Consider the following 26,381-nt stretch of genomic DNA (forward strand, 5'->3'; position numbering starts at 1 on the left):
TACTGCTTCCCCCCCCCCCCCCCCCCCCCAACCCTTAAGGAAAAAAAAAAAAATCACCCCATGTAGGTGAGGATGTATACACTGATGACTTGGAATATAAACTGGATAATACTTATATTTCTTCCTGCAGAATATGACGAGGAGAATCCAAAGATCATAACACAATGTGAGCATCATTTTCACCTTTCATGCATTCTCGAATGGATGGAAAGAAGTGACACTTGTCCCGTCTGTGATCAGGTTAGCTATAAACCTCAACAATTATACGCAGATGCCAGTTAGAGTTTCCAACCATGGTTGTACCATAAAGATTCTATTTGTTTTTCCGGTTGCAGGAAATGGTTTTCAGTGCTTAGATTGATTGATCATTGTCACACTTCTGGTATTGGCATTTTGGTATTAATATAGAAAGGAGTTTTTGGTGACAAGTCGCAGTCCTTAGCTTGCTCATTTGATTTTGCGGTGTTGTTTTAGTTCTTTAAATGAATTGAAAAAAAATAATTTCAAAAAAAAAAAATGGAAAAGAAGAAAATGCAAGCACATGGATTTGAATGTACATAGGTTTTCCTTTGCGGTTTCTTCATATTTAATGATGATGAACTATATAGGTTATACATAGGGATGTGAGGAAATATCTTGCCCGCTGAAGCTTCCTACTAGATAGGTGCATCAAGATGTTGTGTTGGGTATTGCCTCCCGTTTTGGGTGGTTCCTGGCTCCCCACTGCTGCTAGCCTTGTCTCTCAAGGCTTGTGGACAATCTGTCGCATTCTATCCATCTGTTCTTTATAGTGCTTTGTATATTTCCCCAGAAATCAAGACCATCCTCAGTGCCTATTACGCTTATTTTTTTTGTTTTTGTTTTGGTTTTGGTTTTTTTGTTGTTATTACATTTGATTTTGGGACGGGAGGAACTTTGGCAACCTGCATTAGAAAATCAATTTTGTATAAAATGCTCGATTTCATACCACGTTTACAATTTCTTTTATCTGGTTTGATATGGATGTAATAGGCAGCAGCAGAATATGTCATTTGATCACATCGGGTATGGTCCCTACTATATCTAATACGGAGTATAATTAAGTATATTATCTGTTTGTACTTTGTAGTTTGTCCATGATACCAAAGTCAATGGTATTGCCGGCGACTATAGAAAAAAATCATATAAATTAATCGCCTTTTAATTTAATCCTTCTAACAATATTTTCTTTTTAAACGTTCACTAAATAAGACAACGCTCACACCCATACACTGAATTGGAACCTAACATGTGACTGGGTAGTCCTATCCTTTGCTTTCAAAGAGTGAAGATTATATGAGGTTCTCAATTGAGTAGAGGGACCAGAGAGAGTAGTAGAAATCATTGGCAACCAAATGAAATTTGGAAAATGATATTTTGGTTGCTAAGAGCATCCACAATAGTGGAGTATTTTATTATTATTTTTTAAAGTTTTTGAGGAGTTTATGTAAATGTAATTAGGAAAGACAAATGAGAGGGGAGGAAAAAAAACAAAACAAATTCGATTATTAAAAAAGTATTTGTCGTGCGCGCCTGGGCGCGTGCAGTACACGTGCTCGCTGGACGCATTGGTTGCAGCACTGGAATCCATGAGCTGCTTGCACTGTTCCAATAACTCTTCATTTGTAGAACAACTAAAATCTTTTCTTTTCATTTCTCTTCCCCCCATGTCCAAAAACCTTTAAATATCCACCGATAAGGATGCTCTAAGTTATATAATTTGGTAGACTCAAAATTTTAATTGATGACGCTTTCGTTATTAGTAGGTAGATATGTACTGAAGTGAGATGATACGATACCAATAATTATAGAAACTGAAAGTACTATTAACTGAAAGATCAAAAGATAATATTAATGGATAGACATTAAGATAGGGTATATCTTTATAATTAAAATAATGAAAAATGTATATTTTTAAAATGAAATTAGTGGGCACCAAGATCCCAATTCCCTATGTTCCGCACTGGGATGGCTTTCCCTAATTACGATAGAATTCCAAGCTGTCCTTGTTTTCCTCAATTGGGTGGAAGTCAACAACCATCGCTTAAAAATGGAAAAGGAAAATGATTCTTGCAAGTATTTGAGTGCAAGTCTCACTTCAAGTGGTGGAATGGTCCTTAACTTTTAGTTGGGTGTGCACTACCTAGCAAATCCACAATCAATATATATATATGACTCCGTTTAGGTGAGAACGGGTAATCCAAGGGAGAACTAAGAATCACTCATAGCCGTCCACGCGTCCAAATCTAATGGATTAGAAACACTGATTTTTAAAAAATGCGGTGATATTTTTATAAATAATTGAATATCAAAGTGCAAGTAAATTGTGTTAAAAGTGCAAGTAAATTGTATACATGTTAGCTCTAAACCATTTCAATGACCGCTCTGTCCTCGTATGGTGCCTTGCATGGCAAGAACTCCTTTGCGAGCGGCTCCTGTGCCACCAGCACTGTGGTCGTCACCACCACCGCCGCTACGTAGTAAAGATTAGTCTACTAAGGAAGAACAATAACATGTTAATAGTTTATGTGTCTATCTGACTTTTTTTTTTTTTTTTTTCAAATTTAAGTGATGTTTATTCATGGTAATGTCATGATTGTGGGTGGTACAAGTTGTAAATACAATTACGAGAAAGAAAATGGAAAGATATTGACTATAACAACAATAAAGTTTTGAATTTGGGTTAAACGTGATTTGGATGATAAATTTTATCATTATATAAAGAATTAACTTAAACAGCTAAGAAATATAAACACAAGCAGATTCTTAAGATATGTTAAGCATTACTATTCGTAAGATTATGTATAACCTACAACACAACCTAGTACTCCCGTACTCCCCTATATTTTTTGAGTTCATGAGTTGCTTTCTAGGGAAAGAATGTTCCTTTTGTCGGTTTTGTTGATAGAGGATAAAAAATTATCATGACACAATAATACTATGACCAAAAGACAATGCTTTGAAAAAAAAAGGACTAAATATGAATCTTTACCTATAAATTTAGGACAAAAAAATGAAATTAGTTAATTATATACACACATGGTAAAAACTGTGGATCTATTTGAAAATATTGAATGATTGAGGGGAAAATAAAGGGAAAAAGTGCCAAGTGAATTTTATAAATATTACAAATTAAAAGTTTACAATAATTATAAAATTCACCATATATTTTGTTAATAAAACTCCGATGAGCCCTTATGAATGGTTGATAAAATAAGGTTTTTTTATTCCAAAATTTATGTATAAAATGGTGATTTTAATCTCTCAAGTCTCAATGGTTAACATGAGCATTATTATTTTTATAATTTTTTTTAAATTGCAATTTTGGCTCATCATAAATAGAGACTATTAAATCAAATCACCTTTAAATTACACTTGTAGAGCTTATTAGTCAATGTAGAAATAAAATTATAAATTACAATGCTAAAGTTTAAACTATTAAAATCTTCGTTAATAGGTTGAGGAATTTAAATTGTCAACTTATAAAAAAAATAATATGGTCAATAATACTTACATTAATAATTATTAGAGTTATGAAATCACTGTTTCATTTAAATATAGGCATAAAAACACTATTTTTTCTTAGTTATATTATATTTTGTTTTATTTTTATAAAACATGAAACATCGTCGTAGCTTATGTTGCGATTACCATGTGTTACATATTAGTGCTGTCATTTCTTTTGACTTGGACTAACAACACACGCTTAATAAAATATAAATACATAACTATTAGATACAGAATTTAATCAGTGAACACATTTGGGTAGTAATTACAAATTTCTTATCAATCAAAAATATAAGTAGTGACCACCTTCGGCACCATACTCATATCGTCGGCGGGTGACTTTGTAGCAGCGACTAACGGAGGCCTACCGGCGTGTACATGCCCCATCATGGCGGAGACACTAGCATGCAAAAGAGGCGTTATCATGACTCAGGGAGCGCGATATCAATTTTGTCATACTTCACACAGACTGTTCATCACTTCATCACAATTTAACAACTCCAGCAGTTGAATGGCGGTCATATGTTGGAATTGCTAGCAATGATTGTAGGAACATCTTTTGTTCTTTTCTTAATGTTTCTATTTATTTAGTACCTAGATCGTCTAACTTGTTAGCTCACAGTTTAGCTACAATAGCATACTCTCAGGTTAACTCTTTATTTTGGGATTCTTTCCTCTCTCGATTTTCTCGCAGCATTATTATAGTAATTCACTATCCTTTTTTGTTTTTTAAAAAAAAAGAAGTTTAGTATTTTTTTTTTTTTTGAAAGCCACAAAGCCTAAAACTTCATTAAACTTGAATGAGAAGAAGGTTCTCATCAAGCGGAGGAGACGCATCCTACATAGACTAGGTGGTCCTTCACGTAGCCAAAGAATGAGCTACAGTATTTAAAGAGCAATTAAGAAAAAATGAATAATTAAATAAGAGTTAATTCTATTTTTTTACTAGATTTATATGTGATAATCTACTTTTTAATCCTTTTTTATTAGAACATCCTCATTTGGTTTTAGAGTTAATTCCACCAATGGTCCTCCGACTATGTTGATTTTCTAAAATTAGTCTCCGACTTTTAATTTGGACAATTTATGTCCCTTAACTTTCAAATTCTTTTCAATGTTGGTCCTGTCGTCAAATTTTGGTTAAGTTGAGGTCAAATGAAGGGGTAAAATTATCCGTTCACATGTTTAATGTATTATTACTCGCATTTCTTCTGTCCTATATGCTGTATATATGAATATAATCTCAGCCGAAGTCTAAATCAGAACCATTAATCTCAGTCAAAGTCTCTTCGACTGAGATTATATTCATATATATAGCGTATAGGACAGGAGAAATACGAGTAATAATACACTATACAAGTGAGCGGACAATTTTACCCCTTCATTTGACCTCAACTTAATCAAAATTTGACTAAAGGACCGACATTGGAAAGAATTTGAAAGTCAAGGGACTTAAATTGTCCAAATTAAAAGTCGATGACTAATTTTGGAAAATCAACATAGTCGAAGGACCATTGCTGAAATTAACTCTTTGGTTTTACTATTAGTGTGGCATGACCAATTTTAGTCCTTCAGTAACAAAATCGTTGAAATATCGTTAAATACAAAGAAATTTCAATCTTTTTTATACAAAGTATGTTGAACCGGTAAATTTTTTATGTTTATTTTTTGAAAACATTCATATTAGAATACTGAAATATCCTTGTATTTAACGATATTTAAATTAATTTGTTGATGAAAGAGAGGGAAGAGAGAGAATATGATAGTATCTTGCACGAGGTTGAGTTTTTTGTCCCCTTAAGTGGGTCCCATAAGAAAAAACAAGCAGCAAATCGAAGCCGCGTGGAGGTGACATTCGCGCCCACCGGGCGCGTTAAGAATACTTTTTTTTTTCTTTTCTGTTTTTTTACATTTCGTTATTTATTTATTTTTTCTTGTTTTTCTTTTTCTTTTTGCTTCCCTTCTCTCCTAGGTGGAGCTTTAACATTTGTGCAAAACACTAATCTAACGAGGAAGGCCTAAAGGACCAAAAAATGGTCATGTGACAATAATACTAGGACCAAAAGTGAATGTTATAATAAAAAAATGATTAAAATTGGATTGTCACCTATAAATCTAGGACAAAAAAAAAAGGAATTAACTAATTAAATAATAAACGAGTTAATACCCAATATAGTCCTCGACTATAGTGGTTTTACTCAATTTAGTCCTAAATGACTTTTTGTGCTTAATTTAGTCCTCGACTTTGATGGTTTTACACAATTTAGTCCTCTTGTTAAAAATTCTGTTAGTTGACGGTTAGAAATACGGTCATAATGATAATTTCTCATCATTCATCCCATTTGGGATGATTCCTTATTTTTCCCCTTATTAAGATCAACACAAAAATACAAATTTTCATACCAAATCAACTTCAACCCTAAATAAATAAATACAAAGTAAATAAATATTTGGGTATACAGATTTACATTTTTGCGTGGATCTTAATAAGGGGAAGAAGCAAATGGGACGAAGGATGAAAAATTACCATTAGGACCTTATTTTTAAGCGTCAACTAACAGAATTTTTAACAAAGGACTAAATTTGGTAAAACCATCAAAGTCGAGGACTAAATTGAGTACAAAAAGTCATTTAGGACTAAATTGAGTAAAACCACTATAGTCAGGGACTATATTGGGTATTAACTCAATAATAAACCAATGATCAAGTGTGCATTTTATGTATTATCAAAATTTTATTGACAAAAAATATTTTAGAAAATTTTTACAAATATAGAAGATTTTGGATCATTGTGAGTATTTTAAAAATATTTTACAAAATCAATCTTCTATGTTGTATCAAATAAATTATACCCGTTCATAATTATCATCAAATAAATTATACCCGTTCATAATAAGATGGATAATATATATATAGAGTAAATGATGCAACTAAATGATACATGAAAAATTGAGATTAATGGGTAAGTTTATGACAACTTAGGTTACATTTTAAATTTAGATTTGAAGTCCTTTATCACTGTATGCCACGTATAATATATATCATTAAAATTTTATATATAATCGATATTGTTTGCTTATTTAATAATTCATAAAAATGCTTATAAAATATTCTAAAAATTTTATTTTATCACATTTTTACTATGAAGATTAAAAACTAAAATCGCTAGTAAAAAATAATTAAAGGATTAAAATTACATTTTTTCAATGATTATTAATAAGTTTTTTTTTTTAAAAAAAAAAACATATTTCAAGCTTAACATAGCATCAATGTAGCCCATAAATGAGATCCAATCAAAATCCATTATTAATGATCTGGACATAGTGAAGCCCAAGCCTCTTTGTAAGATCATTCAAATAGAACTAGCCCAAAACACTTTGAGCCCACTAGAGTAATCACACTCTGAGCCCAATAACACGCTGAGTTCCGCTTATTTGAATCCTCAATTTCGAAACCCTAAGCTAGGGCTATCAAAATGGGCTGAAACTCGCGGGCTGGCCCGCTCCCGTCCCACGGTAGGGCTGGTTAGGATCATCTAAAAATAGGCCTGCAGAAATGCGGGCCTAATGGGGCGGACCGGAATTGACCCGTAGCCCGCGGGCCAAGTAATATATATATATATATACATAGTCTTAAACTTAATCCACCCACCATATTTAATATTTTCAAATGCAATACTGTTTAGTTTGTGATTTGCGCCAAATTAAAAAAAAAATAGTATAGCATTAAAATTTATCTATTAATTGAAATAGTTTAATTAGAAAATAATATCAAATGAAATCATAGATATTAATTTACTTTGTGGGTATAGCTGAAAGAAAAACATTATGTTAGTACAGAGTATTTAACTATGTTATGCATCGTAAATTTGTAATACACCTATTGCAAACCACTATACTTTACTTCATTTTTTAAATTTTGAAGCAAAAAAAAAAAAAAAAAAAAACCNAAAAAAAAAAAAAAAAAAAAACCACGGGCCGGCCCGCAAACCCGCACAGGGCGAATTAAGGTTACACACATTCTGGCACACGAGCCTAACGGGCCGACCCGCAAAGCCCGCCAGAAATCTGGCCCGCGGTGGGCCGAGCCGGGCCGCCTTGACAGTACTAACCCTAGCTGTCTCTCATAGCATTTCCATCCCTCTCAACTCTCTGCCCTCAGTCGCAGCAGCAGCCTCCTCTCCGAGATGGGACGAGTGATCAGAGCTCAACGTAAGGGTGCCGGATCGGTTTTCAAGTCCCACACCCACCACCGCAAGGGCCCCGCCCGCTTCCGCTCCCTCGACTTCGGCGAGCGCAATGGCTACCTCAAGGGTGTGGTGTCTGAGATCATCCACGACCCCGGTCGCGGCGCCCCGCTCGCTCGCGTCACCTTCCGTCACCCCTTCCGCTTCCAGCACCAGAAGGAGCTTTTCGTGGCCGCCGAGGGCATGTACACCGGCCAGTTCGTCTACTGTGGTAAGAAGGCTAACCTCATCGTCGGCAACGTGCTGCCTCTCAGATCTATCCCCGAAGGTGCCGTCGTTTGCAATGTCGAGCACAAGGTTGGAGACCGCGGTGTCTTTGCCAGGTGCTCTGGTGATTACGTTATTGTTATCAGTCACAACCCCGATAATGGAACTACCAGGTACTCATATCTGTATATTGAATGTTTGTTCCGAATTTTATCCTTGAATTGTATTGTATTGTTCACAGAATCTCATGTTCTGCTATTTCGAATTTTTGATAATATTTGCGATGTTAGTCCGTTGTAATCGAAGTGGTGTAGTTTTTAGGGTTTTAAACTCGATAATCGAACACGTGCGTTTTAAGTACTTTTTAGGGTTTTAAACTCGATTATAGAACACTTGCGTTTTAAGATGAGATATGCTCTTTAATATGATCTTGATTGGACCAGAATTGGTATGCAATTGCAATCAAAGGGATTTGTTTCATAGAAGACTAGTTATCTGTGTAGAACATTCCCTAACCCTAGCCATATGTTTGACAGGATTAAGTTGCCATCAGGATCAAAGAAGATTGTTCCGAGTGGGTGCAGGGCCATGATTGGTCAGGTTGCTGGAGGTGGAAGAACAGAGAAACCACTCCTCAAAGCTGGAAATGCTTATCACAAGTTCCGCGTTAAGAGGAACTGCTGGCCTAAGGTCCGTGGTGTTGCCATGAATCCCGTTGAGCATCCTCACGGTGGTGGTAACCACCAGCACATTGGTCATGCCAGCACTGTCCGTCGTGATGCTCCACCAGGCCAAAAGGTTGGGCTCATTGCTGCAAGGAGGACTGGTCGTCTCCGTGGTCAAGCTGCCGCCACTGCTTCCAAGGCCGATAAGGCATAAGCAAAGAGCAGACTTTTGTTATGCAGTGGATTATACTAAATTTTGTTGGGATTTTAATTAAGCAGTAGTAAGTTTTGTTCTGTGGTTCATATTTGGACAACTATGGTATGGTATTACTAGTGATGTTTTCTTGATTCATTTCTTGCCTAGTTGTTGCTTGATTTGATTGTTTAGATGCCTCATCTACACACATTAATAGACATCAGTCAACTTTTTGCATGAAATTTGATTTTTGGCATAAAACATTGTCTTAGGCCCAGTTTCTTGGGCATTATTATTACATCTTACCTATGATAAGATTGATAGAAAGAAGCTATTACTTGATGAAACTTGCAGCACTTCATGCAGCAGCTTCTTTTGATTCTCCATCCTCCATTCCTTCCATTGTATCATACAATGGTTTGTTCAAGGTCTCAGGCAGGAAGAATCCTAGCAATCCTAGTCATCGGTTTAAACCCGATTGGGCCATAGTCGGCCATAGTCTCATCATTTTGCCCGACTGGAAAAGACCTTACATCCTAGTCTTTTCTTGCTCCTTGTCCTAGGAGCGGCTCTCCTTTGCAAGCGGCCACCACCGCCACCATAAAGATTAGTCTTATTTGACATTTTCTTTTTTTTTTTTTTTTTTCAAATTTAAGTGAGGTTTATTAATGGTGATGTCATGATTGGGGGTGGTACAAGTTGTAAATGCAATGATGAGAAAGAAAATGGAAAGATATTGACTATAACAACAATAGAGTTTTGAATTTGAGTTAATATCATTATATTTAGTTCATGAGTTGCTTTCTAGGGAAATAATGCTCCTTTTGTCAGAAACTACTCTTTCCACTACTTTCCCCCCCATAGATTGCATGCTCTTTTTACAACTTTTATTCATACAACTTTTTTCAACTGTCCGCTGCAATATCCTTACTGGAATGCCACCCAAATCGAAATCTTCTTTCAAAGACCTCGTTAGAAACCTGAGATCTGTATCAGACAGCCGGTTTTTTCCGCTTACAAATGCAACAAACGTTGGTGGTCTCGCTTTCACCTGAGTGAAGTACTTAATCTTGGGTTGAGCGGCGTGATCTTTCCATGAATGTCTGCTCATCACCTACCATGGCATGGGAACACGATAAGCATGCATAGTAGTACCTCAGGGGAATAGGGTATAAATGTACAAGGGGCAATTCTCAAACCTTGAGTAGCCAGCGGTTGAGACGAGCAGTTGGCAATCTTAGACACCATTTTCTGTATGTTTCAACAACCTGACGCATCACATCAGTTTGCCCTTCTCCTTCAAGTGCCGAAACAAACACAACAGGTATTCCTGTGATCTGCAAATGAATTTGAATGGACCTCAGATCAAATAAAGCGTGAATGCTCAAAAAAACTCTCTTGTTCCCATCACTGAAGTAAAACTGTTGCATGCTGACAAACCTGGGGTATTACTGTCTGAATTTCTTCAGGAACAGCTTTGACAACACTCTGGTAGAGTTTCGAGTTTTGTTTCCCTCTAAGAAGATCCATCTTGTTTACAACTACAACCAGACCCCGCCCTTCCTCCACAGCTCTCCTTGCAATCACTACTTCAACATGCTTCATGCTCCGCCTATCTCTGGCAATCTAGTCACCATATAATGATTAAGCTAGTTAGCAGAAAGCAATCTCATATAAATAATGAACAAAAGGTTTGTTTCTGAAAACAAATGCTTGTAATAATCAGGCATTATATACTTTAGGAAATCACTCGAGGAGAGATATTTATCAGTATAAATGATTTTCATTAAATTAACAAATAGGACAAACAATTCTTTTAAAAATCATTAAGGTATGTTGCTTCTGAACATGTCATAAAAAGTTGGATTTGGAGCAAGACTGCAAGGCTCTCATATAATGCAAGGTTATGTGGAGGAAGATATTGCAACCATATCTCAATTGTCATAGTTTTTTTGTTTTGTTTCTTTTTCTTCTACTTCTTGTTATTAATTTTAAGGCTTACACACACAACAATACAAAATAATGATTCACATACCTCCTCTGCATCGAGGACCAATGCAACTACATGAGCCCGCATTAGGTGTTTCCTTGACTGCACTACACTCAAAGATGCAGGTCCCTTTTCCTGTTTCGTCCTTCCCAACCAACCTGCGGTATCAACCTGAAAATGAAATAGAACTACACATTACTCAACACATAATAACTAAAAGAAAAGAAGGCAAGGCCATTTAATTGCGGAGTACAATTATTTATCAAATCTTTTGCTCATCTACTTCAAATGTGTATAGTGTCTTTGTATGCACAATATCGACCAAGGGATATTAAAGATAAAGACTGAAGGCAATAATGATGTTTTTTGTGTGTGTGCAGAAACTTTATATATACTCCACTTACTGATTTTAGGGGATGTTTGGTTTTTAGTTGTGACCAGCTTGCATATACTTAAAAGAACGTACAGAAGGATAGCATATCCAAGTAATAGTTTATTGGCATAATTGTTCAACCTTGTAGTTGAAGGGATATTATGAAAGGGAACTAAATCATACCAAATAAATAGTTCTCCCTTCATAATGAAATTGTGTCCGGATTGAATCTCTAGTCAAACCGGCTTCTGGCCCAACCAAAACACGGTCTTCTTGTAATATAGCATTCAACAACGTCGACTTTCCAACATTTGGCCGCCCTACAATTGCCAACTGTAATGGCAACTTGGCTTCCATGTCATCAGAGGATTCTTTCTCCTGATTATCTTCATCTTCATAATCTGTGTTTTATAAAATGTCAAGATCATTCATCAGTAAAATATATTCTAATTACTACAAAATTTGGGCATTTAAAATAAAACTTTATTAGCTAGTGCAGTCTCTGTAGCTATGAACATATCAATTTCAACACACAACTTCACTGAAAACTGCTCTTGTAATCAATCATAGATTAATTAAAAAGATGGGAAGATTCAAAGGTGTGAACAAAACATAATTCATAAATTTGCAACACATAAATGTAAAGTCCCCCAAAACTTTGGCAATGTAAAAAGACACAGTGAGCCGAATCACCAAACATATTGGAGTGTTTGACATCTTAAACTAACATTTCTGCAATATGAATTCCAATGTAATATATGTGGCAAAAAAGAAGTTGACAAATGTTGTTAAAGATTTTTCAATTTCTTTAAACAGTAGAGTTATATTTTCGTTTGACTCCCTAACAAGATCTTAGGTTAATCTGACCATGATTATTATTCAGAATCTTAAGTTAAGCACTTATGCATTAGAGCCTTACGCTTAGCAACAGATATTGAACCTAGTGGTTGACAACAATATTTTAGATGTTTGGCACCTAATTACAAGAATAGAAAAATTAAGGTTTTGACAATCAAATAAAAATTTACTATATCCTATTCATAAGTTGGAAATTTTATTCTCATTTCAATTATTCCATATATGGATAATTCATGCTAGATATAGTTAACCCTTTGGCATGCTAAAGGTCCTCAAAGTCACTTTGCCGATTCATATTGCAAATGAGTAAAACAGTGTTCAACTCTGAACTGTGATCTGTGGAAGGAATTTTTACATAACCCTTCAATGTTCAGATAAGTTTTTTCCAGGGTTTGAACCCACAACCTAGCAGACAATAGGGGAGGAAATGACACCAAATGCAATACCAATAAGCAAAATGGAGACACCAATGAAATGCTTTAGATGCTCCAACATGTAGTAGCTCAAAAAGTTTTAAATTAAAAAATTAAAACTGATGTATTGTAAGGAAAGAAAGCATCAAATATCGCAAAGGCTTCAAAATCATCATAAACTCTGATGAAGTGTCTTACCATTTAAGTTTTGAAGCACATACTCCTGAAGTAATGGCCGCAGTGTTTCATGAAGTTCAGCCATGCCAAATCCAGTTTCAGCAGATAAAGCAATAGGATCTCCAAATCCTAATCTATATGCCTCACCTGCAGCGGCAGCGAGAGAACCATCACTATCAGAAAGTGCTTCAGCTTTATTCATAACCACAATAATCTTAATCCCAGAAGCATGTTTCCTCAGCCACTTTCCGACATCTATATCCATTGGCTGCAATCCCTCTCTAGTTAAAAGATAGTAAAAAAGGATTTTAAATGTATATACTGAAGAAGGAAGAAAAAACAAACAATAAAAAAGAAGCATTGTCCTGCAGTCACATTCAAGCAACCTAGTAGTCTAGTACAAGCTCCAAGTGTTAGTTTTCACATATATTATTGGTCATATGTAATAAGACTAGAAAAGTCAGCACATTTTCATCTAGCTAATGTCTAGTTTTGCAGCAGACTTACATAGAGTACATTTTAGAAATAATGATAAATTACAGTCATCTTAAATTTAACATGCACTGTCTTCATCAAATCTAAACCCATCCAGGTCAACCTTCATTTTTTTCTCAGTAACTGGAAAGTATCATTTGTTCCAAAATAATGTTTTAGTCAATAAGGACATTATTATACATAACAATTAATATGCTAAAATTTGCTGATGAGTCTACCATACCGTGCATCAATTAAGAAGAGTGCAAACTGAGATCTTGCCAGCACATTCCCAGTCATTTCTGCAGTTCTTTGAAGAACTGAACCAGAGGAAGCCTCTGCCTCTAAGCCAGCAGAATCCAGCACCCTAAACCGCAAATCACCCAATTTTGCAACCCCATCACGAATATCTCGAGTAACATGGTCAGTAGGCGTGTTGTACACAAGGGCCTCCCTCCTTCGTATCAACCTACAATATCAAATACCAACATTTACAAGACAACCATATTAATAAAATGGCATGGTTAATGACTATAGATAAAGAATATCATAGCAATACCAACCGATTAAACAAAGCAGATTTTCCAACATTAGGGCGTCCAATTATAATAACAGTTGGAAGTTTGTGAATAGCAATCTTAGTGAAATCAACAGATTCTTCTGTGGAATATTTAACTTTAGGCTCATCAGCACTACTGTCACCAAAATCTGACTTTTCATCTTTCATTTCTCCAGTCAAAAGAGTGCAGAATCTTCTGACATTCGGAAAAACAACTGGAAGTTCTAGAGAGACCCATTCACGGAATTTTGAACCCAAATTTGTTGTTTCAATGTCTCTCTTTGTGAAACGATCAAATGATGATCCTACATCATAATCAAATGGGAAACAAAGCATGAATTCAAGCTATAGATTTCTATAGAAACAAAACATAAAGCTCAAAACCATCTCCTGTTCTGGTTATATCATCAAAAGAAGAAAGAAATCCATAACCAACTTCCTATCAAAGAATCAAATGAAAAGCAACAAATTTCACGAAACAAAAAGCAAATTACCATATTTAACTTGAGTGCCAGAGGAGATAAACCTGGAAAATGAACATATTTTATCTCCCCCTTTACAGTGGGGGCTAGAATCTATATAACTCCAATGGGTGTGCAAGGAAGCTCTACTAGATAAAAGCCTGAAGCAATAATGGTGGCACTCTCGGGCAGAAAAGGCCCTAACCCATGAGTGAGGCATTCCAAGATGAATGCTTTATGACTGATTATTGCTATCTATATCAACCGTCTTTCTTTAGTTCAGACAGATGTTGTGTGTTTTTCTCACCTGAAAATGTAAAATTGAAGCTTAGAAAAACGAGTGCGCAAAATGATCGAAAAGAAAACAAAGAATATCCAGAAAACTAGTAAAAACTAAAAAGAATCCGGCGACCAACCACTGCCGCCGGGGTGAGCTGGTGGCAGAGTCTCAACAGAGACGGGAGGGAGAAGAGGTGGAAATTGGGTCGGGTTTAGGGCTGGGAGAGGAAGGAAAGATGGTTGGGCTGGGAGCTTTGGAATTGGGCCAGGTCCAAGAAGGAGTCTCTAGTTCTACCATTTCTATAAGTTTTGATGAATGGGCTGAAAAATTGAAGGCCGAAATGAATCAGGATCATGAACTGGTACAAATTGTTGAAGAGGCTAAAAAAGAAGTGATGGCATTCTTTAATCAAGGCCACATGGCGTGAGGGTAATGTTGCTGGGCTGAAGAAATTTAATGCATGGATTGGGCAGTTTATTTTGGTGAGTGGAAGAATGGATTGTCAAAATTAAATTTGGGCCGTGTGGTATCATTTAAGATGAACTGTAGTATTAATTACGGTGATTTACAGGAGTCGTTTCTCCCACTCATTAAAATGACGTCGTTTTGTGACCGTGGGCCACGGTATAACGACTTGATTGGCACGAGGATATGAACATGTTTATGAAGGTATCAATTTTCAATGATATGGGAATATTTTACTATAGATCATTGGTCTAAAAGACTAAAATGATTTCGTTTCTTTTAATAAGAAAAACGGTACATGTTTTGTCCAACTAATTCTGTTTTAATGACATATTCAGTTTCATTTTATATACATTGATCATTACAATACAACTAAAGTATCATTTTGATTCAACTACAGTTTCATTTTATATAATACACTCAATATGTGTGACCTGTTATTAAATTTCATTTTATATACACTCTAGTTTTATTACAATAATACTAACAAATAATTCTAATTCAACTATGATTTCATTGGATAATATACATCAAAATATGTGAAACATGTTGATGGATATATTAGAAATTGTCCAATAATAGGTACCTGTGGGTCTAGGAGTTCATCGCTCAAGATCCAAGAAGATGACTCGAGTGACCCAAGGAGAGTGCGGAGGGCCTGTCTTCGGACCCAGAATGATGGACATTGACTTAGTCTCACAGCCCACCACATGAGCTTGGACTTAGTTTCGTGGCCCACCACAAATTTAGTCTAATTGGCTGTGATTTTCTTTGTATAAATAGTTTATGATAATATCTAAATTAGACAAACATGCTCAATTTCCCTACAAGACATATCTTATTTAATCCATTATAATATTCTTGTAATACATTTATATCAATCAAGGAAATATCATTGCAATTATATTATCCTTTCTATTTTCATTGCAAGCTTATTGATCCCTATAAATTCATACCAGATCAATTTTCTCCAGACCTCGACATACAAGCTCGAGCATGCTCCTTAGTCCACATTTCCTACAGAACCCAACACTTGAACAATGGCAAGATCCTATCGCAACCCTCGGCTACACCAGAGTTGTCCCAGCCAGGCGGCAACAATCCTATCCTGAGCCCCAATGCCTCTTCGCTCGACGCGAACTAGCCTCCGAGGTCCCCAACTGCCAATTCCACCAGGATCTAGAATGGAAGGACTCGGCAAGAAAAAAATCCCAAGCTCCAAAGCCACCATTCCGGCCAATCAGGCACCACCCTTTGGTACCAGCAACATTGTCACAATTCTGCCGGACTTGGCTCGATCTAGATAGATCGAATATTACCTCGCTGCACGCCACACGAAAAATCAAACTTTCCACGGATCATAGCATTCCCGCGATCTTTCCATCGGAGGAGAAGCGCGTCCATTTTTCCTCTTTCTAGATCTCATCTCAAGCTCATGTACACATCCAAAAAATATGACTACACTAATAGTGATCTTACGCAGCTATAATTAATATCATTATAAATGGCGTTGATGCCGCCGTAGCCCACTACGCCGTTGGTCACCTCGTCACTACTGTCGCATCGCCACCAGCAGACAAGCTCGGAGTTGACTCAGATTTTAGATGAGATCAGATAGCTAGTCATTGCGACGACGCTTGCATTGAGGAAGGCAAAACTGAGTCAGAGTTCTCCAGGATGACTCACAGCGTATCGCAACTCCGTAGCGTCTCTTCTTGTGAAACCATTATTATGCGGTACTTGTTAGCAAGAGGGTTTTCTACGTATTCCATTTCTCTGGAACGCCCTTTCTCTTGTCTAAGCACGGGCTCCAACCTCACGTCACCCGAACAACACGCGAAACTGCCTGCAGCGATGAAGCCGCGGAGTGACGATGTGAGCTAGCAAACTGGCGGTGGACTAGAGACGAATGAGTTTAGATCAATATATACTAGATCTCCTTTGACATTATCAAGCTACGATGTGCTTGGTGTCGTGAAAGTTATTTCTTATACCACCTTCATTAAAAATGGAGCCACAATATTGAACTAGTTTCATAACTCATGGATACAATATTGAACTAGTTTCATAACTCATGGATATGAGGATTACATCTGTTTGCTGCGTTAGGGGACCCATAATGTTGATATAGTGCTCCCAGTAATGAAGTCCATGCTTTTGAGGAGGTTATGCGAAATAGTCTCCTTGATTTATTTGTTGCACAGCTAGATTATATCCCTTGTTTTAGTTTGTAACCATGTTGAGTATGTGTCCTGCAAGAAAATGGAGTCTATGTTTACAATGTCTGGTGATGGCATATAAACGGTCCACTGTTCTACCGAGTCCGTTGACTGATTTTTACAAGTCTTCGTTAAATCTTTGTAGGTTTGAAGATATGCAACGTGACACTGAGGGACTGCCACGTACTAAGAATAGTCAGATAGTCACCCTGATTGGTCCGGACCATACCCCTTCGAGGCGATGCATCTCGCGCAAATGCTTTTTATTTTGTTAAGTATCTCATAATTTTTTTTAGGTAGTTAGCTTCAATAGTCGGCCCATAGAGAAATGGCAAGAAAAAAGAGTCGGTGCTCAGTCACCTCGCACCTCCTTGAAAAAGGAGTCGGCGCTCGTTCAACCGCACCTCCTTAAAAAAAGAGTTGGTAAAATACTTTGAAGTTAGTGGATCGGAGAACTGTAGAAGCAGTCGACAAATTTTTATTCAGTTGTTGTGCTGAATGATTTTGAGGCACGACAATGTAATTTCATGTGCCACGCTTTGCGAGACACAGAAAAGTGAATGACTTATGATAGATACCCAACATGGGTACCCAATCGGTACAACCTAATAGGCAGTTGGGCCTCGGACTTGACAGTCAGCATTTGGGACGTGACCAGTTAGCTCCATAATCATCCTTCCATAACCTATAATTTATTACGCAATTATTACCCCTTTATTACCCATTTACTATCCATAAACCCCCTAACTATCCATAACCCCCAATTAACTACCCATAAAACCCATTAAAATCCCACGAAAGAAAGTTAAGCAAGAACTTAGCAAAAGATGTTAAAGGGAACACGTGAGCTTTATAGGGAACTTGAATGCCTCAAATCTTTGATGGTTACAAATGAGGACCCCTTGAGGGGTATTTATACCCATTCCACCTCCTCAACGGACGGTGTAGATCGATTTAATCCTACGGCTATGGTTGCTTCTCTAGAATCCTCTAAAATTATCTATACACCTAGGAGGACTCCATAGAGTTCTAGAATATTCTAAGCATTCCTGCAACTTATGGGATGTTATGTACAAGTGCCGAAAAATTCTAGAATGATGTAGCAAACCTCAGAATCTTGCGGAAAAGCTGTCAGGGCGCTACAATACACTACATATTCTAATCTTATAAGAGCTACGTGAAGGACAAGAGGGAATGGATCAACATTTCTCTAGATTAGAAAACACAATGTAACATGTACAAATCACCTACAAAATAGTGAATTTCGGTTTGGCACCGCCCAAAAGGCCCGTGATTTTTACCTTTCGATTGATTGATCACCCTCTCCGTTCGCACACATTTAATCACCATTCGCACATACTTCAACTTGGAATCTTACCCAATCTAGACCATTAATATTGTGATATCAAATCTTGTATATTAATCTAATAAATTTTAATGGTCTAGATTGATTGACACATTCACTCCGTTCGCACACAGTTAATCACTATTTGCGCACATTTAATCACCGTTCGCACACACTTCAACTTGGAATCTTAATCAATCTAGACCATTAAAATTATTATTTTGATACACAAGATTTGATCTCACAATCTCACCTGAACATGTGATCTTATATGATCCTCTCTCTCTCTCTCTCTCTCTCTATATATATATATATATATATATATATATATATATATAGTATGTACTAAAAATGGTATTTCAATATTCTATAATCAAATTAAACTTTAATTTTTGAAAATGAGTTATTATTAGAAAGACTAGTATTTTCGCCCGTGCGTTGCACGGAATATATTTACTATAATATGTTAAGAATATTTAGATTGATATACAATTATGTAAATTATAACGTCGATATTATATAGTGCAATTGAAGAATTGAGTTTGATTGATTATGTTTTCTGATGTTATCATTGGTTGAATTTGAGCAAATAATTGTCAAATTAATAGCCAACGTGTGTGTGTGTGTGTGTATATATATATATATATGCATCTAATGCTGAAACATTAGACATTTTATATACCAATGTTTATTATTTGTATTAATTAGGCTAATTATCTCTTGTCTAGCAACTCAGTTATAGAAATTATTTGTACGAATGATATATTTTCTATGTGGATATATAACAATTTTGTCATCTTTGTATAAAAAGAAAACATAACATAACTGTTTTGAGTTACACATTATTGAAAACGTTTTTGTATACGACATTGGTAGTATATTGTATATTGTTATTATAAATTTTTATACTTATTTTACATCACTAATGAAGTAATTATCCAAAATTATAGCTTTTTAGTGCTCTATTTAAGAATGACTGGAGTAAATTATCCAGAACTTTAGTACTTCATTGATTATAAGATATTTCTAAAGCATGTATGTATAGATTAGCGCTACTTTTTTTAAGTGTATAGATTAACCTTATTTCATGAATGTTATGTTTGATTTATGAGCATGTTTTATTTGTTGTGTATTTTTGTCTAACAGTTGGGCTGTATAATCTATTGTATCTATTGTATTAAGAGCTATAATTTTACCGAAACATGTCAAACTTAATTTGGCTCTTTAGGGTATACTTTATCTTTATCCTTAGGGTTTTATTTGTGTAATTAATTTGGTTTTATTTTTTTCATGTAGGTGTTATAGTTAGAGTTCTTAGAGTAAAATAATGATGTTTGAAAATTTATCATTAATTCCAATAAAAATGAGGTCATTNAAATGAGGTCATTTTATTATGATTACTATATATATGGTAATTAAGGAGTATACATTATTCTTAATTAATATTCTGCTAATTATGATGTTACTTTAATTATGTCCGTAATATTTGTATGTTTAATTTCCTTTAATTATGTCCGTAATATGTGTACGATAAATTTCCTAAATTCATTAGATAAAATTCATATTACGTCAAATATAAAAAATAGATTAATAAAAGTATAATGTGTGAATTAATTCTTAATTATCATAATTATTAAAATTTTATTCAAAAATAACCATTGGCATAATTTTATATGTGTAATAATTTGCATACTTATATGGACGTAATTCACAAGCATAATAATATGTGAATTGGAATAATTATCATAATTTTTTTAATCTCCTTTAATTATGGACGTAATATATGTATTAACAATTTCCTTAATTTATTAGATAAAATTTATATTACGAAAAGTATTAATTCTTTAATTGTCATAATTTTTAAGATTTTATTTAAAAGTAGTCAAAGGAAGTGCACGGATAATTGATATTATTTAAAGTAAAAAATAAATAAAATCGTCGTATTCTCTATGTTTAATTAACATAATAAATTTATATGTTAAATACGATTAGTAATTACCACGGATTATTTAAATGGTAAATACTATATGGTTATTACCTATATAGATTACCATAATAAACGGATTAACATATGGATCAGTATTATAGAAAAGGGAGGAAGGTTTCTAGGAAAGATATATTAGGAAAAATATCAATTAATTAAAATATGATAGAAAAATTATATTAGAAGAATTATATTAGGGAATTGATTAGCTAGTACGAAGTATCTATTATGCTAATTTTTTCTAATTTTATATTTGTAATTAATTTTATAAATGAATTTAATAGGAAAATTTAATTAGGAACTTTTATTAAAGAGTTTTGGATTATTATTATTATTATTATTATATTATTAATTATTAATATTATGAAAATTATTTTAGGAAATTATATTAAGAATTTTGGATTATTATTATTATTACGGAGTATTATATTATTATAATTATTATTATTGTTGTTGTTGTTGTTGTTATCTTAATAAGAATAGATTTTAAATTGAGGCTACAAACCAACCAGATATAATTTGGACAATGAAGAGACTGCCTAATCATAATATTATCGCGCACAAAAAAAAATGTAATATTTTTCATTTAAGTATCTTGTCCTAACATGTAATTTTTTTCATTATCTCATAAACTCTTATAGTTGAATTATTGTGACAAAAATAAAAATTAAGGATGTTAGGCATGTGACATTTTTTTTAAAGTACAACTATTGACTAAAAGTAATCATGCCACAATAATTAATTAAAGGCTGNAAATGAGGTCATTTTATTATGATTACTATATATATGGTAATTAAGGAGTATACATTATTCTTAATTAATATTCTGCTAATTATGATGTTCGTTTAATTATGAACGTAATATGTGTATGTTTAATTTCAATTACTTTAATTATGTCCGTAATATTTGTATGTTTAATTTCCTTTAATTATGTCCGTAATATGTGTACGATAAATTTCCTAAATTCATTAGATAAAATTCATATTACGTCAAATATAAAAAATAGATTAATAAAAGTATAATGTGTGAATTAATTCTTAATTATCATAATTATTAAAATTTTATTCAAAAATAACCATTGGCATAATTTTATATGTGTAATAATTTGCATACTTATATGGACGTAATTCACAAGCATAATAATATGTGAATTGGAATAATTATCATAATTTTTTTAATCTCCTTTAATTATGGACGTAATATATGTATTAACAATTTCCTTAATTTATTAGATAAAATTTATATTACGAAAAGTATTAATTCTTTAATTGTCATAATTTTTAAGATTTTATTTAAAAGTAGTCAAAGGAAGTGCACGGATAATTGATATTATTTAAAGTAAAAAATAAATAAAATCGTCGTATTCTCTATGTTTAATTAACATAATAAATTTATATGTTAAATACGATTAGTAATTACCACGGATTATTTAAATGGTAAATACTATATGGTTATTACCTATATAGATTACCATAATAAACGGATTAACATATGGATCAGTATTATAGAAAAGGGAGGAAGGTTTCTAGGAAAGATATATTAGGAAAAATATCAATTAATTAAAATATGATAGAAAAATTATATTAGAAGAATTATATTAGGGAATTGATTAGCTAGTACGAAGTATCTATTATGCTAATTTTTTCTAATTTTATATTTGTAATTAATTTTATAAATGAATTTAATAGGAAAATTTAATTAGGAACTTTTATTAAAGAGTTTTGGATTATTATTATTATTATTATTATATTATTAATTATTAATATTATGAAAATTATTTTAGGAAATTATATTAAGAATTTTGGATTATTATTATTATTACGGAGTATTATATTATTATAATTATTATTATTGTTGTTGTTGTTGTTGTTATCTTAATAAGAATAGATTTTAAATTGAGGCTACAAACCAACCAGATATAATTTGGACAATGAAGAGACTGCCTAATCATAATATTATCGCGCACAAAAAAAAATGTAATATTTTTCATTTAAGTATCTTGTCCTAACATGTAATTTTTTTCATTATCTCATAAACTCTTATAGTTGAATTATTGTGACAAAAATAAAAATTAAGGATGTTAGGCATGTGACATTTTTTTTAAAGTACAACTATTGACTAAAAGTAATCATGCCACAATAATTAATTAAAGGCTGAAAGTAAAATTTACACTTTTAAAAAGATCATATTTCTTAGAAAAGTTGAAGTTGATGATTGAGAAAATAGAAGCTAATCACGAATTCATGAAAACAATATTGTAAAATTACTTTTCAGTACATCTAAAAAAAACAAATAAATACTGTAAGAAGAAAATAAAAATTCTGTATATACATTAAACTATGAATAACAACATCATTACTGTATGCCTTCAAACCATGCATCCTCAGGTTGTGAATATCATTCTCACTTTTGCCGTGTTTTGGGATAAATTAAATTTCATTGCAATAGTCTAAAAAATAATTACCCATTTTCAACAGTGTGCGAATTGAGAAAAACCTATAACCAATTTACAACTAAAGTGTGAACTAACAATAACACTGTAGCATTTTCGCGAATGATTGTCAAGGAGAAGATTTGTGGTAACTTGACATTAAAACAGAGACAATTAAATGCTTGTGTAAGTGCTAAAGAAAAAAGAATTAAAGTCAACCAAAAAAAAAAAAAGCTATGCAACAAATAAAGCAGCTCTATAAAATTATACCTAATGTTAAAATCAATTCGTAAAAAATCTCATGAGCACTTTCATCAACAACAATATAAAGTTAAAATAATTCCTTCATCAACAAAATAAAACATATTAATCATACATCGGCTTAAGATCTTCCACTCCCCAATGGATCCGAAACTAAATCAACAGAATAAATTTATAAAAGCATATCTATCGAAACACATCGAAATAATGGATTAGCTAGTATCAACTGTGATTTTCAAGTCACCAATCCATTGTATTTATAGGTAGAAAATGTGAGTGTTATAAATTTATTTAAATTTTCAAAAGGAAAGTATAATTAATTTTAATTTCTAAAGGAAAGTGTAATTTATTTTAATTGTTAACATTATTATTATTATTATATTATTATATATTATATTATATATGTAACCTCCATATACTATTAATACGTATGAATGGAAGAATGGAAGATAACCAATTATAATTAATACATGGCTGATTTAGATAACTAATTATCATAATAACCAATTATAATTAATACATATAAATGACTAATTTTTATGATATATATATATATATATATGGATAATTAATAAAATCAATGATTTTACTAAAATGTCCCTGACTTTGGGCGGGAAAATTTAGGAGGATGATAATGTTTTTATATATAGTATAGATTATGACGTCCATGTATTATGAATAATTATGGTAATTAAGGCGTATATATTATTCTTTAAAAAATGTATATGTTTAATTTCGTTTAATTATATACATAATATGCATGTGTATGTTTAATTTTCTTTAATTATGTCCATAATATGTGTATGTTTAATTTTTTTTTAATTATGTCTGTAATATGTGTACAATTAATTTCCTTAATTGATTAGATAAAATCTTTACAGCAAGTATAAAAGACCGTTTAATAAACGTATAATATTTGAATTAATTTCCTAATGACCATAATTATTAAAATTTTATTCAAAAGTAACCATTAGCATACTTTTATATGTGTAATAATATGTGAATTGGAACACCTTAATGTGTAAAAGTTACCATTTCCATAATTGTATGGACGTAATAATATGTGAATTAGCGTAATAATATGTGAATTCGAATAATTATCATATTTTTTTAATTTCCTCTAATTATGGATGTAATATGTTTATTATCAATTTACTTAACTGATTAGATAAAATTTATATTACGAAAAGTATTAATTACTTAGTTGTCATAATTTTTATGATTTTATTCAAAAATAATCAAATAAAGTGCATTGGTAATTGATATTATTTGAAGTAAAAAATATATAAAATTGCCGTAAGAATGGAATCTCTATGTTTAATAACCATAATAAATTTAGATGTTAAATATAGTTGGTAATTACCAATTTACCACAAGTTATTTAAATGGTAAATAGTATATGATAATTAGCTATATAGATTACCATAATAAACGGATTAACATATGGAACAATATTATAAAAAAGGAAGGAAGCGTTTTAGATTAGATATATTAGAAAAAGTATAATTAATTAAAATATGATAGGAAAATTATATTAGTAAATTGATTACCTAGTACCAATGTTGCCAATTTTTCCTAATTCTATATTTATAATTTACCTTTATAAACGAATTTAATAGGAAAATGTAGTTACGAACTTATATTAAGAGTTTTGGATTATTATTATTATTATTATTAGGGAAATTGTATTAAGAATTTTGAATTATTATTATTACGGAGTATATATTATTATTATTATTATTATTATTATTATTATCTTTAACATAATAGATTTTAAATCGAGGCTACAAAATTTAATATTATTATTTTATTTATTGGACAATTAATGATAAAGATTAATAATAATTGGAATCAACGATCAATAATATATGGAATGATACAATTACATGATTTTAAGTTATTTAGGGGCTGGGTTATAATTGTTTGAGTTAGATTATGAAATTCATTATAACTATTGTTGATTTTGATTTTGGATCAAATTTAAATAAAAGGATATTTGGATAATATTTTGAGTTTTGGTTTGAATATTTCGAAAAAGATGCACACTTAAATATAAAATAAGTGTAAAATGATAAATGAGTGGCAATTGAAAATTCAGATCCATCTTTTCTCCTTCCACTGCTCTGTATTCTTCTCTTTACCTCAAAACTCCATCGTATTTAAGCTCAAGTGACATGGATAATAAAACATACATCTAGTATACAATTACTTTATTGTGATTTTGGGAGCACATATCACTATACCTTATCCTCGTATAGCTGGGCAACACCCTCAAAGCCCTTCTCCACCAGCTTCTTTAAAATCCTCGGCCCGACGCTGGGTATTGTCAGCAAATCAGGAGAAGCTCCCACTCCTCTGCCTCCGTTGAGACCTCATCGCCTGCCGTTCTTTCAAATCCTTACAGCTCTTATCACCAGTCACGTGACTCGCGTCCTCGTGCTTCAAGCTTTTCAACCCCTCAGCCTCACCTACCGTGCGTCCTACAGGGGAAGTTCGTGACCATTTCTGTAGGAAGAAAAGCATAAATCCCAGGAGAGATATTTCCACGGTTGAGCTGTTCTCCATAAGGAAAAGCAAAGGGTGATCACCCACTCATCAACCTCCATTCTCCTACCAACTCTGCATTCTTGTCAAATTTATAACCGGGTTATGAAAAATATATATGGTTAACTAATATAATCAATAATTTACCCAAAATAATTGTCCAATTTACCTTATAATTAATAAATAAATTAATAAATAATCAATAAATTAATTAATTAATAAAATCAGTATTTTAACTAAAATAAGTTTAGGCGGGAAACTTTGGGAGGAGGATAATATTTTTATATATAGTAAGTATAGATTATCATCTCTTCTATATAGTTGTATACCTGTGAATGATTCCATGATTAATCATTGACTAGTAGTTAACCGGTTAGGATTTTTCAAAAGAATTTTAAATGTATGTATAAAAAGATTCTCAATTGTCTCTATAGTCTATACATTTGTTTTGTGCGTTAAACTTTGGCGGCGGCCTTACACCGATGATTTTAAACATGTGGGCGAAAATTATAATAAAATAAAATAAGTCCCAAAGCTTTTGCAACTTTCGTAGCATATTCTACATTTGCAACATTTCTACGCATACATAATAATAATAATAATAATAATAATAATAATAATAATAATAATAATAATAATTGCTATATAAAATTCAAGAATGGTGAACACACCTGTTTCAATGATTGTGGAGTATTATATATCAAGTTA

General features: G+C 32.7%; 3 protein-coding genes across 3 annotated transcripts in view; 2 read left to right on the forward strand and 1 right to left on the reverse strand.

Annotated features, from left to right (window-relative positions):
* LOC116030723 (probable E3 ubiquitin-protein ligase RHB1A) overlaps positions 1-1,038 on the forward strand; it is a 4,907-nt gene extending 3,869 nt beyond the window's left edge. The window contains exons 4-5 of the mRNA XM_031273038.1: positions 131-240; positions 336-1,038. Of these exons, the coding sequence (XP_031128898.1) occupies positions 131-240; positions 336-356 (131 nt within the window). The 3' untranslated portion in view covers positions 357-1,038. The remainder of the gene's footprint in view (positions 1-130; positions 241-335) is intronic.
* Positions 1,039-7,655: 6,617 nt separating this feature from the next.
* LOC116028367 (60S ribosomal protein L8-like) lies at positions 7,656-9,081 on the forward strand. Its single transcript, XM_031270070.1, has 2 exons — positions 7,656-8,151; positions 8,515-9,081. The coding sequence occupies exons 1-2, from the start codon at positions 7,712-7,714 to the stop codon at positions 8,855-8,857; spliced, it is 783 nt and encodes a 260-aa protein (XP_031125930.1). The 5' UTR covers positions 7,656-7,711; the 3' UTR covers positions 8,858-9,081.
* A 474-nt stretch (positions 9,082-9,555) lies between these two features.
* LOC116028570 (GTPase Der) lies at positions 9,556-14,501 on the reverse strand. Its single transcript, XM_031270319.1, has 9 exons — positions 14,178-14,501; positions 13,688-13,988; positions 13,369-13,593; positions 12,672-12,931; positions 11,386-11,603; positions 10,875-11,000; positions 10,280-10,465; positions 10,039-10,176; positions 9,556-9,953 (listed from the first exon to the last, which is right to left on the reverse strand). Exons 1-9 carry the CDS (start codon positions 14,362-14,364, stop codon positions 9,630-9,632), a joined length of 1,965 nt encoding a protein of 654 aa, XP_031126179.1. The 5' UTR covers positions 14,365-14,501; the 3' UTR covers positions 9,556-9,629.
* Between the last annotated feature and the right edge of the window lie 11,880 nt (positions 14,502-26,381).

The sequence above is a fragment of the Ipomoea triloba genome, chromosome 9 (genome assembly GCF_003576645.1).
Source record: "Ipomoea triloba cultivar NCNSP0323 chromosome 9, ASM357664v1".
Classification (NCBI taxonomy): domain Eukaryota; kingdom Viridiplantae; phylum Streptophyta; class Magnoliopsida; order Solanales; family Convolvulaceae; genus Ipomoea; species Ipomoea triloba.